The sequence below is a fragment of the Rana temporaria genome, chromosome 13 (genome assembly GCF_905171775.1).
Source record: "Rana temporaria chromosome 13, aRanTem1.1, whole genome shotgun sequence".
In the NCBI taxonomy this organism is placed as follows: domain Eukaryota; kingdom Metazoa; phylum Chordata; class Amphibia; order Anura; family Ranidae; genus Rana; species Rana temporaria.
Window position 1 is genome coordinate 118,804,305 of NC_053501.1, and position 15,674 is coordinate 118,819,978.

The following is a 15,674-nucleotide window of genomic DNA, read 5'->3' on the forward strand; positions in this document are numbered from 1 at the left end:
GCATGGCGTATTTTACGTTGACATTTGTCACTTGTCGAACTGAATTCCAGATTCCAGAATGGTTAGCGGTGTGAAAACACGGCCAAGGTTCACCGCCAGCTATTGCGCACATTGGCTGCGTACTGAGGCAATGTAAACAAGCCTGAAATCCTGAAGTAAACACTGGCCTTGTATGCGCCATGACTGGGGGAGGGCCCAAGCCGCCATTGATAACGGGCAACGCCAAAGTCTCATAGTGTGCCCTCATTTCTGGGGGGTGTCCCAGATGCCGTCGCAATACGCTAAACAGAGACACCTCGCATCCATAGATTCGTAGAAATAGACGGTAAAAGGGGCGTTTGCGAGCGTTACTAACCCTGCCATGTTCCCAGACGGTGCGGCTGTATACACGGCACTTCGAGGAGGATTCCTTTGACTTGGCGCCCATTGAATTTAGTGTTACGCCCTCGCTCCTGAGGAAGATGGCGGATTACGACAGTGCGATTTATGGGAGGATTGCGGCCGATATCGTACAGATCTGCATGCACTGCGATCACCGCCACTCAGCCTTATTACATACATTGTGTACACTTGTTTTGAGTTACTATTTACTTCATCTCAGAGGAGAAGAGGAATGAAGGGACAAATGTGAACATCAGAGATGGGAAGGGTGGGCTCAGGTCACCATAGTAATCGCTTTATTAGTAACTGGTGGGATGGGGAATGCTGGGGTGAAGGTGGAATCTGGTTGCTATGAGCAACGCCCCACACAGAGAGCACTTTGGTAGATGGTCTCCGGAAAAATGGCCGCTATGGATGACACTTCCTGTGTACGGAAGAGAAGAGGACAGCGGGACTCTAGTGACGGGTCATGTGACGGCCGAGAGTGAGGCGAGCTGTGTTCACGTGGGGTGATTGCGGGGCGCTGATTGGTCGGAGCTCTGCACATGGTGCCCTTGGAGCGGAGAGGCCGAAGAGATGCTGAAAGTGACAAGCCGCCTGCTGAGCCTTGCAGCCCCGATATGTGTCACCCCGAGCCGGGTGAGGACCCCCCAACACCCCCTCATAGATACACCCCTTATATATCCCCATATCATGTACACCCCTCATATATCCCCAATACCTATCATGTACACCCCTCATATATCCCCAATACATATCATGTGCACCCCTCATATATCCCCAATACATATCATGTGCACCCCTCATATATCCCCAATACATATCATGTACACCCCTCATATACCCCAATACATATCATGTACACCCCTCATATATCCCCAATACATATCATGTACTCCCCTCATATATCCCCAATACACATCATGTACACCCCTCATATATCCCCAATACATATCATGTACACCCCTCATATCCCCCCAATACATATCATATACACCCCTCATATATCCCCAATACACATCATATACACCCCTCATATATCCCCAATACATATCATGTACACCCCTTATATCCCCAATACACATCATATACACCCCTCATATATCCCCAATACATATCATGTACACCCCTTATATCCCCAATACATATCATGTACACCCCTCATATATCCCCAATACATATCATGTACACCCCTCATATATCCCCAATACATATCATGTACACCCCTCATATATCCCCAATACATATCATGTGCACCCCTCATATATCCCCAATACATATCATGTGCACCCCTCATATATCCCCAATACATATCATGTACACCCCTCATATATCCCCAATACATATCATGTACACCCCTCATATACCCCAATACATATCATGTACACCCCTCATATACCCCAATACATATCATGTACACCCCTCATATATCCCCAATACATATCATGTACACCCCTCATATATCCCCAATACATATCATGTGCACCCCTCATATACCCCAATACATATCATGTACACCCCTCATATATCCCCAATACACATCATGTGCACCCCTCATATATCCCCAATACATATCATGTACACCCCTCATATACCCCAATACATATCATGTACACCCCTCATATATCCCCAATACATATCATGTACACCCCTCATATATCCCCAATACATATCATGTACACCCCTCATATATCCCCAATACATATCATGTACACTCCTCATATATCCCCAATACATATCATGTACACCCCTCATATATCCCCCCAATACATATCATGTACACCCCTCATATATCCCCCCAATACATATCATGTACACCCCTCATATATCCCCCCAATACATATCATGTACACCCCTCATATATCCCCAATACATATCATGTACACCCCTCATATATCCCCAATACATATCATGTACACCCCTCATATATCCCCAATACACATCATGTGCACCCCTCATATCCCCCCAATACATATCATGTGCACCCCTCATATATCCCCAATACACATCATATACACCCCTCATATATCCCCAATACATATCATGTACACCCCTCATATATCCCCAATACATGTGCACCCCTCATATATCCCCAATACATATCATGTACACCCCTCATATATCCCCAATACATATCATGTGCACCCCTCATATATCCCCAATACATATCATGTACACCCCTCATATATCCCCAATACATATCATGTACACCCCTCATATATCCCCAATACATATCATGTGCACCCCTCATATATCCCCAATACATATCATGTACCCCCAATACATATCATGTACACCCCTCATATCCCCCCAATACATATCATGTACACCCCTCATATCCCCCCAATACATATCATGTACACCCCTCATATATCCCCAATACATATCATGTACACCCCTCATATATCCCCAATGCATGTCATGTGCACCCCTCATATATCCCCAATACATATCATGTACACCCCTCATATATCCCCAATACATGTCATGTGCACCCCTCATATATTCCCAATACATGTCATGTACACCCCTCATATATCCCCAATACCTATCATATACACCCCTCATATATCCCCAATACATATCATGTACACCCCTCATATATCCCCAATACATATCATGTACACCCCTCATATATCCCCAATACATATCATGTGCACCCCTCATATATCCCCAATACATATCATGTACACCCCTCATATACCCCCAATACATATCATGTACACCCCTCATATATCCCCAATACATATCATGTACACCCCTCATATATCCCCAATACATATCATGTACACCCCTCATATATCCCCCCAATACATATCATGTACACCCCTCATATATCCCCAATACCTATCATGTACACCCCTCATATATCCCCAATACATATATCACCTGACATACCTTCAATATAATCCCTGACATGACCCTTCTACCCCCCTCACTGACCCCCCTCTGAACCCCTCGAACCCATCTGCCCCCCGAACGACTTCACCCCCCCTCATTGACTGACTCCCCCCTGCATCAGTCTTCCCCCCCCATTGACTGAATCCCCTGTACTCATCTGCCCCCCCAATTGACTGACTCCCCCCGCGTCCGTCTGCCCCCCCATTGACTGACTCCCCCCTGCGTCCGTCTGCCCCCCCATTGACTGACTCCCCCCTGCGTCCGTCTGCCCCCCCATTGACTGACTTCCTTGTACCCATCTGACTCCCCCCCGCGTCCGTCTGCCCCCCCCCCATTAACTGACCCCCCCTGCGTCCATCTGCCCCCAAATAACTAAACCCCCCCGCGTCCGTCTGCCCCCCATTGACTGACTCCCCTGTAGCCATCTGCCCCACTTTAACTGCCCCCCGCACCCATCTAGCCGGAACTGAATGACCCCCCCAATGAATGTTTGCCCCCCACTAAACGTCTTCAACCCCCACAAACCGCCCCGTATCCCTCTGCTCCTCAATGACTGATCACTCCCATTGACTGACACCTCTGTATCTATCTGCCCCCTTTTGACTGCCCCCCTGCACTCGTCTAACTGGCACTGAATGACCCCCACTGAATGTCTTCAACCCCCCCTCCCCAAACTGCCCTGTACCTGTCTGCTACTCAATGACTGAACCCGTCCTCCCCCCCCCCCCCCCCCCCCCCCGTACCTGCTCCCCTATTGACTGACTCTCCTGCACCTGTCTGCCCTGAACTGAATGAACCCCATCCCCCTTACCCGTCTGCCTTCCATGCCCCCCACTGGATGACACCCTCATGCCCGCCTGCCCTACACTGACTGCCCCCAATTAACCACCTTGAGGCAGTAATTGTCCCACACTGACTGATCCCCCCCCCCCCTCTACCTGACTGCCAGCCACTGTCTGCTCCCCTTCTAATGGTAGCGATGGAGGAGCAAATCTGTCCTGTCATTCTTATCCCCCCCCCCCCCCTCCTTCTCACTGGGCTCTGTCTCCCTCTAGTGACACTATGCCCCCCCCCCTTCATGTACAGCGTGCACGATCGTCCTCATTGGTCATCTCCTGGTAGGTGAGCTCTCCTGTCTCGTGTCTTGCAGGGTACGGTGATTGTAGAACGTTGGTACAATGTCCCCCTGGCTAAGGAGGGGGAGGAGCCCTACCTGCACCCGCGACGTCACCGGATCTACCGCATGGTGGAGGACACAAAGCACCAGAAGAAGGAGATGATGGAGCTGATCCTGACTCAGTCTGTACAACGTAAGTGCTCACGGTGCAGCGCCACGGCTGCGGTCTCAATGTCTGTACACCAGTCAGCCGGCATTCCTCTCCCTCTTCCCTGCAGAGCTCGGCAGTCGGGGTGACACGGTGCTGGTGAAGAAAGCGATGGGCCGCAATAAACTTCTGCCGCAGGGGCTCGCGGTTTACCCGTCACCGGAGAACAAGCAGATGTTTGAAGAGGAGAAGCTGGTGAGTATTCAGGGAGAGTGGGGGTCACCTGTGAGAGTGGGGGGTCACCGTGCCTTGCCCTGACAGGGTGTTGTCACCGTGACCTGTCCCGAGAGGGTGTGGTTGTCCCCTCCTGGCCGCCCTGTCCGGAGAGGGTGGGGTCGCTGCCCTGTCCGGAGAGGGTGGGGTCGCTGCCCTGTCCGGAGAGGGTGGGGTCGCTGCCCTGTCCGGAGAGGGTGGGGTCGCTGCCCTGTCCTGAGAGGGTGGGGTCGCTGCCCTGTCCTGAGAGGGTGGGGTCGCTGCCCTGTCCTGAGAGGGTGGGGTCGCTGCCCTGTCCTGAGAGGGTGGAGTCCCTGCCCTGTCCTGAGAGGGTGGGGTCGCTGCCCTGTCCTGAGAGGGTGGGGTCGCTGCCCTGTCCGGAGAGGGTGGGGTCGCTGCCCTGTCCGGAGAGGGTGGGATCGCTGCCCTGTCCCGAGAGGGTGGGGTCGTCCCCTCCTGTCCCGAGAGGGTGTGGTCGTCCCCTCCTGTCCCGAGAGGGTGTGGTCGTCCCCTCCTGTCCCGAGAGGGTGTGGTCGTCCCCTCCTGTCCCGAGAGGGTGTGGTCGTCCCCTCCTGTCCCGAGAGGGTGTGGCCGTCCCCTCCTGTCCCGAGAGGGTGTGGCCGTCCCCTCCTGTCCCGAGAGGGTGTGGCCGTCCCCTCCTTTTCTGAGAGGGTGGGGTCGCTTTCCCTGTCCTGAGAAGAGGGTGGGGTCGCTGCCCTGTCCCGAGAGGGTGTGGTTGTCCCCTCCTGGCCGCCCTGTCCCGAGAGGGTGGGGTCGCTGTCCTGTCCCGAGAGGGTGGGGTCGCTGTCCTGTCCCGAGAGGGTGGGGTCGCTGTCCTGTCCCGAGAGGGTGGGGTCGCTGTCCTGTCCCGAGAGGGTGGGGTCGCTGTCCTGTCCCGAGAGGGTGGGGTCGTCCCCTCCTGTCCCGAGAGGGTGTGGCCATCCTTGTGGTCATCCCCTCCTGGCCGTCCTGTCCCGAGAGGTTGGGGTCACCATGTTCTTTCCTGAGAGGGTGTGGCTGTCCTCTCATGGCCGTCCTGTCCCGAGAGGGTGTGGTCGTCCTTGTGGTCATCCCCTCCTGGCTGTCCTGTCCCGAGAGGCTGTGGCCGCCCTGTCCCGAGAGGCTGTGGCCGCCCTGTCCCGAAAGGCTGTGGCCGCCCTGTCCCGAGAGGCTGTGGCCGCCCTGTCCCGAGAGGCTGTGGCCGCCCTGTCCCGAGAGGCTGTGGCCGCCCTGTCCCGAGAGGCTGTGGCCGCCCTGTCCCGAGAGGCTGTGGCCGCCCTGTCCCGAGAGGCTGTGGCCGCCCTGTCCCGAGAGGCTGTGGCCGCCCTGTCCCGAGAGGGTGTGGCCGTCCTGTCCCGAGAAGGTGTGGCCGCCTTGTCCCGAGAGGGTGTGGCGCGCTGTCTCGAGAGGGCGGGGTCACACAGAGAGTAGGGTCAGCGTGCGTCACCCAGGAGAAATGGGGTCAGTGCATGGTGTCCCGGGAGAGTGTTGTCACTGTAGCATGCCCAATCCCATCACTTCACTCAGCCCCCCCCCCCCCCCCCACTGCTTGTCGCTGTATCATGCCCTGTCTCTCACTCTCATTCTTTTCCATAGAAACAAGCGTTGGTGGCACCCAGCGAGCGCCAGCAGTCCTGGACCGGGGAGAGGGTAAGTCATTACAAGGACTCTATTTGCACAAAGCTGCATTCTGTCCTTCTCCCCCCCACTATATGTAGAGCGGCACAGGGAAGCGGCGCTGACATGGCTGCCTGTTCTGCCGTGCCGGTCCCCTCCATTCCTCCCCTCGTATCCGTCTCAGGTGACAGCGTAGTGCCCCGGGATGGATGTGAGCGGTGGGGACCGGCACAGCTGTCTGCAATGGGCAGAAATGTCCCTCTCTAGATGTGCAAAGCTGGTAGAGACACCCCCAAAAAGACTTGTAGAGAAAGGGGGTTCTACAAAGTATTGACTCCGGGGGGGCGCCATACAAATGCAATACTTTTTCCAGGCAGTGTATATAGAGGGGTATGAATACCTTTTCCAGGCACTGTATATAGAGGGGTATGAATACTTTTTCCAAGGCGCTGTATATAGAGGGGTGTGAATACTTTTTCCAGGCAGTGTATATAGAGGGGTATGAATACTTTTTCCAGGCAGTGTATATAGAGGGGTATGAATACCTTTTCCAGGCAGTGTATATAGAGGGGTGTGAATACTTTTTCCAGCTTGTAGTGACGTGCGGTAAAACTAGACAAAGACCTGAAGACGTAGAAATGGCGGCCCAGCCGTGTTTAGAAGGTAAATAAATCATAAATAACAATGTATCTAATCAATAGATCGTTAAATCCCTCCCCCGGGACTCTTCCCATCGGAGCGCCGCGTCCTGATTGGATGTCAATATTCCCCCAATCAATAGTCACTCCTGACATTTTTGGGATCCCCCGGAGAGGATTAGACACACAAAATGTATTGATTATTGATCTGTGAATATTGACATCTTGTGTCCGTCAGATCACACACCTCATTCTATAGAAGGCTCATTCTGTATTGATTGGTGGAGGCGGCCATCTTTTTGTTGTTGAATTTGGTGCGGAGATGCACACTGGGGGTCCTCAGGCTGCCGGTGTGCCAAGTAGGGGGGTCCTCAGGGTGCCGGTCAGGGGGGTCCTCAGGGTGCCGGTCAGGGGGGTCCTCAGGTTGCCGGTCAGGGGGGTCCTCAGTCTGCCGGTGTGCCGGTCAGGGGGGTCCTCAGGCTGCCGGTCAGGGGGGTCCTCAGGCTGCCGGTCAGGGGGGTCCTCAGGCTGCCGGTCAGGGGGGTCCTCAGGCTGCCGGTCAGGGGGGTCCTCAGGCTGCCGGTCAGGGGGGTCCTCAGGCTGCCGGTCAGGGGGGGTCCTCAGGCTGCCGGTCAGGGGAGTCCTCAGGCTGCCGGTGTGCCGGGTTGGGGGTCCTCAGGGTGCCAGTCAGCGGGGTCCTCGGGCTGCCGGTCAGCGGGGTCCTCGGGCTGCCGGTCAGGGGGGTCCTCGGGCTGCCGGTCAGGGGGGGTCCTCAGGCTGCCGGTCAGGGGAGTCCTCAGGCTGCCGGTCAGGGGAGTCCTCAGGCTGCCGGGTTGGGGGTCCTCAGGCTGCCGGGTTGGGGGTCCTCAGGCTGCCGGGTTGGGGGTCCTCAAGGTGCTAGTCAGGGGGGTCCTCAGGGTGCCAGTCAGGGGGGTCCTCAGGCTGCCGGTGTGCCGGGTTGGGGGTCCTCAGGCTGCCAGTCAGGGGGGTCCTCAGGCTACCGGTGTGCTGGGTTGGGGGTCCTCAGGCTGCCAGTCAGGGGGGTCCTCAGGCTGCCGGTGTGCTGGGTTGGGGGGTCCTCAGGCTGCTGGTGTGCTGGGTTGCGGGTTCTGGCGGGTGTCGGCACCTTAAGAGCTGCAGTAGCCTCTTCAGCTCTGGAAGGTTCACCCCCCCCCTCCCTCCTCTTCATGACTAGGCCATTTTTTGCAATAATGCACTACGTTATTTTAACTGACAATTGCGCGGTCATGTGACGATGTACACAAAATTTACGCCCTTACCCCCCCCCCCCCCCCACCAAAAATTGAGTTTTTTTTGGTTTTTGATCACCTCTGCGGGTTTTTATTTTTTGTGCTGTAAACAACATTTTCGTTGGAGAAAAAAAAAAACACAATTTTCTTCTTTTTTCTGCTATAAAATGTCCAATAAAAAAAATGTAAAAAAAAATAAAAAAAATTGAATTTCTTCATCGGTTTCGGCCGATTCTGCTGTATTCTGCCCTATATTATCAGTAAAAAATTCCCAATAAGTGTAATATTGATTTTGTTTTCGCAAAAGTTATCGCGCCTACAAACGATGGGATGTTTTTTATGGAATTTTGTATTTTATTTTTAAAATTAATGACGGGCGATTTTTTTTTTTTTTTTTTATTTCAGATTTTGTGGTTTTTCGAAGTGGTCGCAATTTTCGTTCTTTATTTTCATATTTGCGTTCTTTTGAATTTCCGTTCTTATTTTTGATTTTATGAATTTACGAATATTAATTTTTTTTACGAATATTCAAATTTTACGAATATTCGGAAAAATTTGTTAAACAGGGTTTTTCGTTAATTCCGATATTAACGAATTTGGAACAAAAAACGAATTGCACATGTCACTGGTAAGGAAGGGGTTAAACTCGGGAGGCGATCAAAGGGTTAAATGTGATCCTAGGGAGTGCTTGCTAACTGTGTGGGTGGGAGGGGCTTTGACTGGGGGGGAAGACCAAGATCCGTGTTCCTTCCTTAGAGAAACACAAGATCTCCATCTTCCCCTCCAACAGAACGGCGATCGGCTTTGTTTACATAGACCGCTGTTCTGCCTCTCTCGAGGAACGATCGCAGGGTGCCGGAGAACATCAGGTCCGCTGGACCCCGCTGATTGTCTCCCGTTGTGTCCAATCGCAGCGGGAGCGGGTCGTCGGCAGCGGCGCGCGTGCACGCCCCAGACCCAGAACTCTTTACTGGTTGTCAAGGATGCTAGTGGGTGTCGGCTCCACTATGAGCCACAGATGTAATTGGTTAGCTGCTTCCCCCGGCTGTGAAGTGACAAAATCCTTGTCACTTCCGGGTTAATTCTTCACAGAGGAGATGGGGGATGGGGGGTTCCTATAGAGAGCGCAGCGCCCCCGACCGCTCTCCTTCAGTCACTTTAGTGATCACGTAAAGATGGATTCCACACTGATTTACATTTTTTTTATATTTTTTTTGCAGACTGTAAACTTCCTGAAAAATACCCGTCTGGAGGTCAGAATGAGACAAGAGTCGGGATGGACGCTGAGCAGAGAGATCGTAGCTCGCCACTTCTACAGAAGCGTAAGTCGCTGGGGTCCTCCGTCTTTTTACCTCGGCGGGTGGTGGCGTTGGCACCGTGATTCGGAATATAGGATGCCCCGCCCATCCCAGGGGAAAACTTTTTGTAATTAATGGCAGCCAATAGAGGTCATGTCATGTGAGGTCCATCAGATAGACTAAGAACGGCCACTCCTCCCAGACTGACGCCCACACTGTTTGATATTTGCATAACTCCTCCCACTGCCTGCTTACAATTTGATGGTAAAAAGCGGAGGGGGGGGGGGGGGGTTCAAATATAAAGATGCTGTCAAGGAACTGGGATACTGGAGGGGGGCAGGGGGTTACAAGCTAAGATATTGAGGAGGGGTCAGAAGTGGGAGGTGGCCGTGTTCAGGAGCCGAGAAGATGATGGGAGGGAAAGGTTGGGGGCTCGTCCGGGAGGGAGGATATTGGGGAGTTTTTGTGTTTAGCAGCATGTGAGATGAGTGGTGTGCAGTGATAATAATGATGTCTCTTTATTTCTCTTCTCTCCTCTCTTCTCTACTCTCTTCTCTTTTTTTCTATGCTCTTCTCTCTTTTCCCCTTTTTCTTGCCCTCCTTTTTCCCCTTTTTCTTGCCCTCCTTTTTCTTGCCCTCCTTTTTCCCCTTTTTTCTTGCCCTCCTTTTTCCCCTTTTTTCTTGCCCTCCTTTTTTCCCCTTTTTTCTTGCCCTCCTTTTTCCTTGCCCTCCTTTTTCCTTGCCCTCCTTTTTCCCCTTTTTTCTTGCCCTCCTTTTTCCCCTTTTTTCTTGCCCTCCTTTTTCCCCTTTTTTCTTGCCCTCCTTTTCCCCCTTTTTTCTTGCCCTCCTCCCTCCCTCCCCCCCTCTCTTCTCTTGCTCTCTTTCTTTCCTCCCCCCCCTCTCTTCTCTTGCTCTCTTTCTTTCCTCCCCCTCCCCCCTCTCTTCTCTTGCTTTCTTTCTTCCCCCCCCCCCTCTCTTCTCTTTCTTTCTTTCCTCCCCCCCTCTCTTCTCTTGCTCTCTTTCTTTCCCCCCCCTCTCTTCTCTTGCTCTTTCTTTCCTCCCCCCCTCTTTCTTTCCTCCCCCTCTCTTCTCTTGCTCTTTCTTTCCTCCCCCCCTCTTTCTTTCCTCCCCCTCTCTTCTCTTGCTCTCTTTCTTTCCCCCCCCCTCTCTTCTCTTGCTCTTTCTTTCCTCCCCCTCTCTTCTCTTGCTCTTTCTTTCCTCCCCCCCCTCTTTCTTTCCCCCCCTCTCTTCTCTTGCTTTCTTTCTTTCCTCCTCCCCTCTTTCTTTCTTTCCTCCCCCCTCTCTTCTCTTGCTCTCTTTCTTTCCTCCCCCTCTCTTCTCTTGCTCTTTCTTTCCTCCCCCCCTCTTTCTTTCCTCCCCCCTCTCTTCTCTTGCCCTCTTTCTTTCCTCCCCCTCTCTTCTCTTGCTCTCTTTCTTTCCTCCCCCTCTCTTCTCTTGCTCTCTTTCTTTCCTCCCCCTCTCTTCTCTTGCTCTCTTTCTTTCCTCCCCCTCTCTTCTCTTGCTCTCTTTCTTTCCTCCCCCTCTCTTCTCTTGCTCTCTTCCCTCCCTCGCTCCCTCCCTTCTCTTGCTCTCTTCCCTCCCTCCCTTCTCTATCCCCCCCCTTCTCTTCTTCCTCATAATCTTCTACCTCTTCCCCTCTCCCCCTCCTTCCCCCTTCCTCCCACCTCTCTACAATCTTTACAGCTGGATGTGGTGGTCCCCATAGAGGCTCTTAAGATCCCAGAGGAACCAATCACCACCCTTGGAGAGTCTTGGTGTGAAGTCACGGTGAGTTTGTCATGTGACCGGCCCAATGTCACATGTTCCCGGGAACAGATCGTACCTGCGGCCCTTTTCCTTTAAATGTTTATGTAAGATTTTATTTATTTTATTTTTGCTCTTCTAGATATAAAATATTACATATGAGTGTTTCATATTAATGATTTGCAGCCAGGAGGTGACGCTCTAGAGGCTGCTGATTCAATTGACTGCTATGCTGTGCATAGCCTTTTGTCATTTGATCTCCTGCTGTTTAGGTTTCCAGTGTTCAAAGGAAGAGGGACTGATCCTCCTCGCTGATACAGACAGACCATCCTTAGTTCTTCCCCTCTACCCTTCTTCTTCCTTATTCTTCCCCCTCTACCCTTCCTCCTCCTTCTTCCCCCTCTACCCTTCCTCCTCCTCTTCTTCCTTATTCTTCCCCCTCTACCCTTCCTCCTCCTCTTCTTCCTTATTCTTCCCCTCTACCCTTCCTCCTCCTCTTCTTCCTTATTCTTCCCCCTCCACCCTTCCTCCTTTTCTTCCCCCTCCACCCTTCCTCCTTTTCTTCCTTATTCTTCCCCCTCCACCCTTCCTCCTCTTCTTCCTTATTCTTCCCCCTCCACCCTTCCTCCTCTTCTTCCTTATTCTTCCCCCTCCACCCTTCCTCCTCTTCTTCCTTATTCTTCCCCCCTCTACCCTTCTTCCTCTTCTTCCTTATTCTTCCCCCCTCTACCCTTCCTCCTCTTCTTCCTTATTCTTCCCCCTCCACCCGTCGTCCTCTTTTTCCTTATCCTTCCCCCTCCACCCTTCCTCCTCTTCTTCCTTATTCTTCCCCCTCCACCCTTCCTCCTCTTCTTCCTTATTCTTCCCCTTCCTCCTCTTCTTCCTTATTCTTCCTCCTCTACCCCTCCTCCTCTTCTTCCTTATTCTTCCCCCTCTACACTTCCTCCTCTTCTTCCTTATTCTTCCCCCCTCTACCCTTCCTCCTTATTCTTCCCCTTCTACCCTTCCTCCTCTTCTTCCTTATTCTTCCCCCTCTACCCTTCCTCCTCTTCTTCCTTATTCTTCCCCTCTACCCTTCCTCCTCTTCTTCCTTATTCTTCCCCTCTACCCTTCCTCCTCTTCTTCCCCCTCCTCCTCTTCTTCCTTATTCTTCCCCCTCTACCCTTCCTCCTCTTCTTCCTTATTCTTCCCCCTCTACCCTTCCTACTCTTCTTCCTTGTTCTTCCCCCTCTACCCTTCTTCCTCTTCTTCCTTGTTCTTCCCCTCTACCCTTCCTCCTCTTCTTCCTTGTTCTTCCCCTCTACCCTTCCTCCTCTTCTTCCTTGTTCTAACCCTTCTCCCTCTTCTTCCTTATTCTCCCCTTCCTCCTCTTCCTCCTTATTCTTCCCCCCTCTACCCTTCCTCCTCTTCTTCTATATTCTTCCCCCCTCTACCCTTCCTCCTCCTTCTTCCTTATTCTTCCCCCTCTACCCTTCCTCCTCTTCTTCCTTATTCTTCCCCTTCTACCCTTCCTCCTCTTCTTCCTTATTCTTCCCCCTCTACCCTTCCTACTCTTCTTCCTTGTTCTTCCCCCTCTACCCTTCTTCCTCTTCTTCCTTATTCTTTCCCTCTACCCTTCATTCTCTTCTTCCTTGTTCTTCCCCTCTACCCTTCCTCCTCTTCTTCCTTGTTCTTCCCCTCTACCCTTCCTCCTCTTCTTCCTTGTTCTACCCTTCTCCCTCTTCTTCCTTATTCTCCCCTTCCTCCTCTTCCTCCTTATTCTTCCCCCCTCTACCCTTCCTCCTCTTCTTCTATATTCTTCCCCCCTCTACCCTTCCTCCTCCTTCTTCCTTATTCTTCCCCCTCTACCCTTCCTCCTCTTCTTCCTTATTCTTCCCCTTCTACCCTTCCTCCTCTTCTTCCTTATTCTTCCCCCTCTACCCTTCCTCCTCTTCTTCCTTATTCTTCCCCCTCTACCCTTCCTCCTCTTCTTCCTTATTCTTCCCCCTCTACCCTTCCTCCTCTTCTTCCTTATTCTTCCCCCTCTACCCTTCCTCCTCTTCTTCCTTATTCTTCCCCCTCTACCCTTCCTCCTCTTCCTCCTTATTCTTCCCCTCTACCCTTCCTCCTCTTCTTCCCCCTCTACCCTTCCTCCTTATTCTTCCCTCTCTACCCTTCCTCCTCTTCTTCCCCCTCTACCCTTCCTCCTCTTCTTCCTTATTCTTCCCCTCTACCCTTCCTCCTCTTCTTCCCCCTCTTCCTCTTCTTCCTTTTTCTTCCCCCTCTACCCTTCCTCCTCTTCTTCCTTATTCTTCCCCCTCTACCCTTCCTACTCTTCTTCCTTGTTCTTCCCCCTCTACCCTTCTTCCTCTTCTTCCTTATTCTTTCCCTCTACCCTTCATTCTCTTCTTCCTTGTTCTTCCCCTCTACCCTTCCTCCTCTTCTTCCTTGTTCTTCCCCTCTACCCTTCCTCCTCTTCTTCCTTATTCTCCCCTTCCTCCTCTTCCTCCTTATTCTTCCCCCCTCTACCCTTCCTCCTCTTCTTCTATATTCTTCCCCCCTCTACCCTTCCTCCTCCTTCTTCCTTATTCTTCCCCCTCTACCCTTCCTCCTCTTCTTCCTTATTCTTCCCCTTCTACCCTTCCTCCTCTTCTTCCTTATTCTTCCCCCTCTACCCTTCCTACTCTAATTCCTTGTTCTTCCCCCTCTACCCTTCTTCCTCTTCTTCCTTATTCTTTCCCTCTACCCTTCATTCTCTTCTTCCTTGTTCTTCCCCTCTACCCTTCCTCCTCTTCTTCCTTGTTCTTCCCCTCTACCCTTCCTCCTCTTCTTCCTTGTTCTACCCTTCTCCCTCTTCTTCCTTATTCTCCCCTTCCTCCTCTTCCTCCTTATTCTTCCCCCCTCTACCCTTCCTCCTCTTCTTCTATATTCTTCCCCCCTCTACCCTTCCTCCTCCTTCTTCCTTATTCTTCCCCCTCTACCCTTCCTCCTCTTCTTCCTTATTCTTCCCCTTCTACCCTTCCTCCTCTTCTTCCTTATTCTTCCCCCTCTACCCTTCCTCCTCTTCTTCCTTATTCTTCCCCCTCTACCCTTCCTCCTCTTCTTCCTTATTCTTCCCCCTCTACCCTTCCTCCTCTTCTTCCTTATTCTTCCCCCTCTACCCTTCCTCCTCTTCCTCCTTATTCTTCCCCCTCTACCCTTCCTCCTCTTCTTCCCCCTCTACCCTTCCTCCTTATTCTTCCCTCTCTACCCTTCCTCCTTATTCTTCCCTCTCTACCCTTCCTCCTCTTCTTCCCCCTCTACCCTTCCTCCTCTTCTTCCCCCTCTACCCTTCCTCCTCTTCTTCCCCCTCTACCCTTCTTCCCCCTCTACCCCCTCTACCCTTCTTCCCCCTCTACCCCCTCTACCCTTCTTCCCCCTCTACCCCCTCTACCCTTCTTCCCCCTCTACCCTTCCTCCTCTTCTTCCCCCTCTACCCTTCCTCCTCTTCTTCCCCCTCCTCCTCTTTCCCTCCCACTGCCTGTAAAAGCAATCCAGCGGCTAATCGGCCGCTAGGATGGCTTTTGCACTACAGAGAATCTACAGAGAATCTCCAGCCAATGTCGGAGATTAGGAAAAGCTGCCCAGGAATGACATTTGTGAAGCCGCACACAGCGTTTGTTTTTTATCGTGTCTCTCTGCCCTGGGTGTGACCCTCCCCCTCCTCCTCCTCTCGGTTGCAGGTGAACGGGATAGACACGGTCAGGGTGCCGATGGACGTGGTGATGTTCGATAGACCTCGCAGCAGACGCTACCGAAGCTTTTTGGCCAGACAAGCAGCGAAGGAACGTTCTGCCGCAGAGCCGCCACCAGAGGGCAGCGACACGCCAGAATCCGCAGCCAGCTGATCGGCGGTGGTAATCGGGCGGATTGTTTGCGTAAGGCGGGGGACGCGGCAAATCTCATGGTTATAACGGACTCCGAGGAGGGGGGGGCGGGGGGAGCCTTCCTCTCCTTCTCTCTCACTTTGATTTGTAATAAATTTATCTCCATTTTGGAAGCGACTTGTGTATTTGAGTGTAATGGGGGAGGTGGGGGGGGGTGTTTGTGGGCCACGGTGTCACATGACACCCCCAAACGATGACGTGGCAGCTCCCGATTGGGCGCCCCGGATAGAGGTTCAGACGTTCGCCTGAAAGCCGCTGCGAAGCTGAGCGGCGGGGGGATTGTTGTTGTTTTTTCGAGGCGCTGAAATGGAGTTGAGGAAGTGTAGAGAGTGGAGCGCAGCGGGTCGCTTTTCACATCACAGCCCAGAAATTGTGCATTTCG

At 52.5% G+C, this 15,674-nt stretch overlaps 1 protein-coding gene across 1 annotated transcript; it reads left to right on the forward strand.

Moving 5' to 3' along the window:
* The first annotated feature begins 867 nt into the window (after positions 1-867).
* On the forward strand, positions 868-15,409 carry MRPL9 (mitochondrial ribosomal protein L9). Its single transcript, XM_040332479.1, has 7 exons — positions 868-1,020; positions 4,433-4,592; positions 4,678-4,802; positions 6,417-6,470; positions 9,546-9,647; positions 11,328-11,411; positions 15,089-15,409. Exons 1-7 carry the CDS (start codon positions 958-960, stop codon positions 15,251-15,253), a joined length of 753 nt encoding a protein of 250 aa, XP_040188413.1. The 5' UTR covers positions 868-957; the 3' UTR covers positions 15,254-15,409.
* The last annotated feature ends 265 nt before the right edge of the window (positions 15,410-15,674 follow it).

What these genes read in the sequence shown, in the direction of transcription:
- MRPL9 (XM_040332479.1), top strand. Translation starts at nt 958, where the DNA reads ATGCTGAAAGTGACAAGCCGCCTGCTGAGCCTTGCAGCCCCGATATGT. An exon ending in TGTTTGAAGAGGAGAAGCTG is followed by an intron (nt 4,803 to 6,416) that starts GTGAGTATTCAG and finishes TCTTTTCCATAG; the next exon opens with AAACAAGCGTTGGTGGCACC. An exon ending in AGTCTTGGTGTGAAGTCACG is followed by an intron (nt 11,412 to 15,088) that starts GTGAGTTTGTCA and finishes TCTCGGTTGCAG; the next exon opens with GTGAACGGGATAGACACGGT.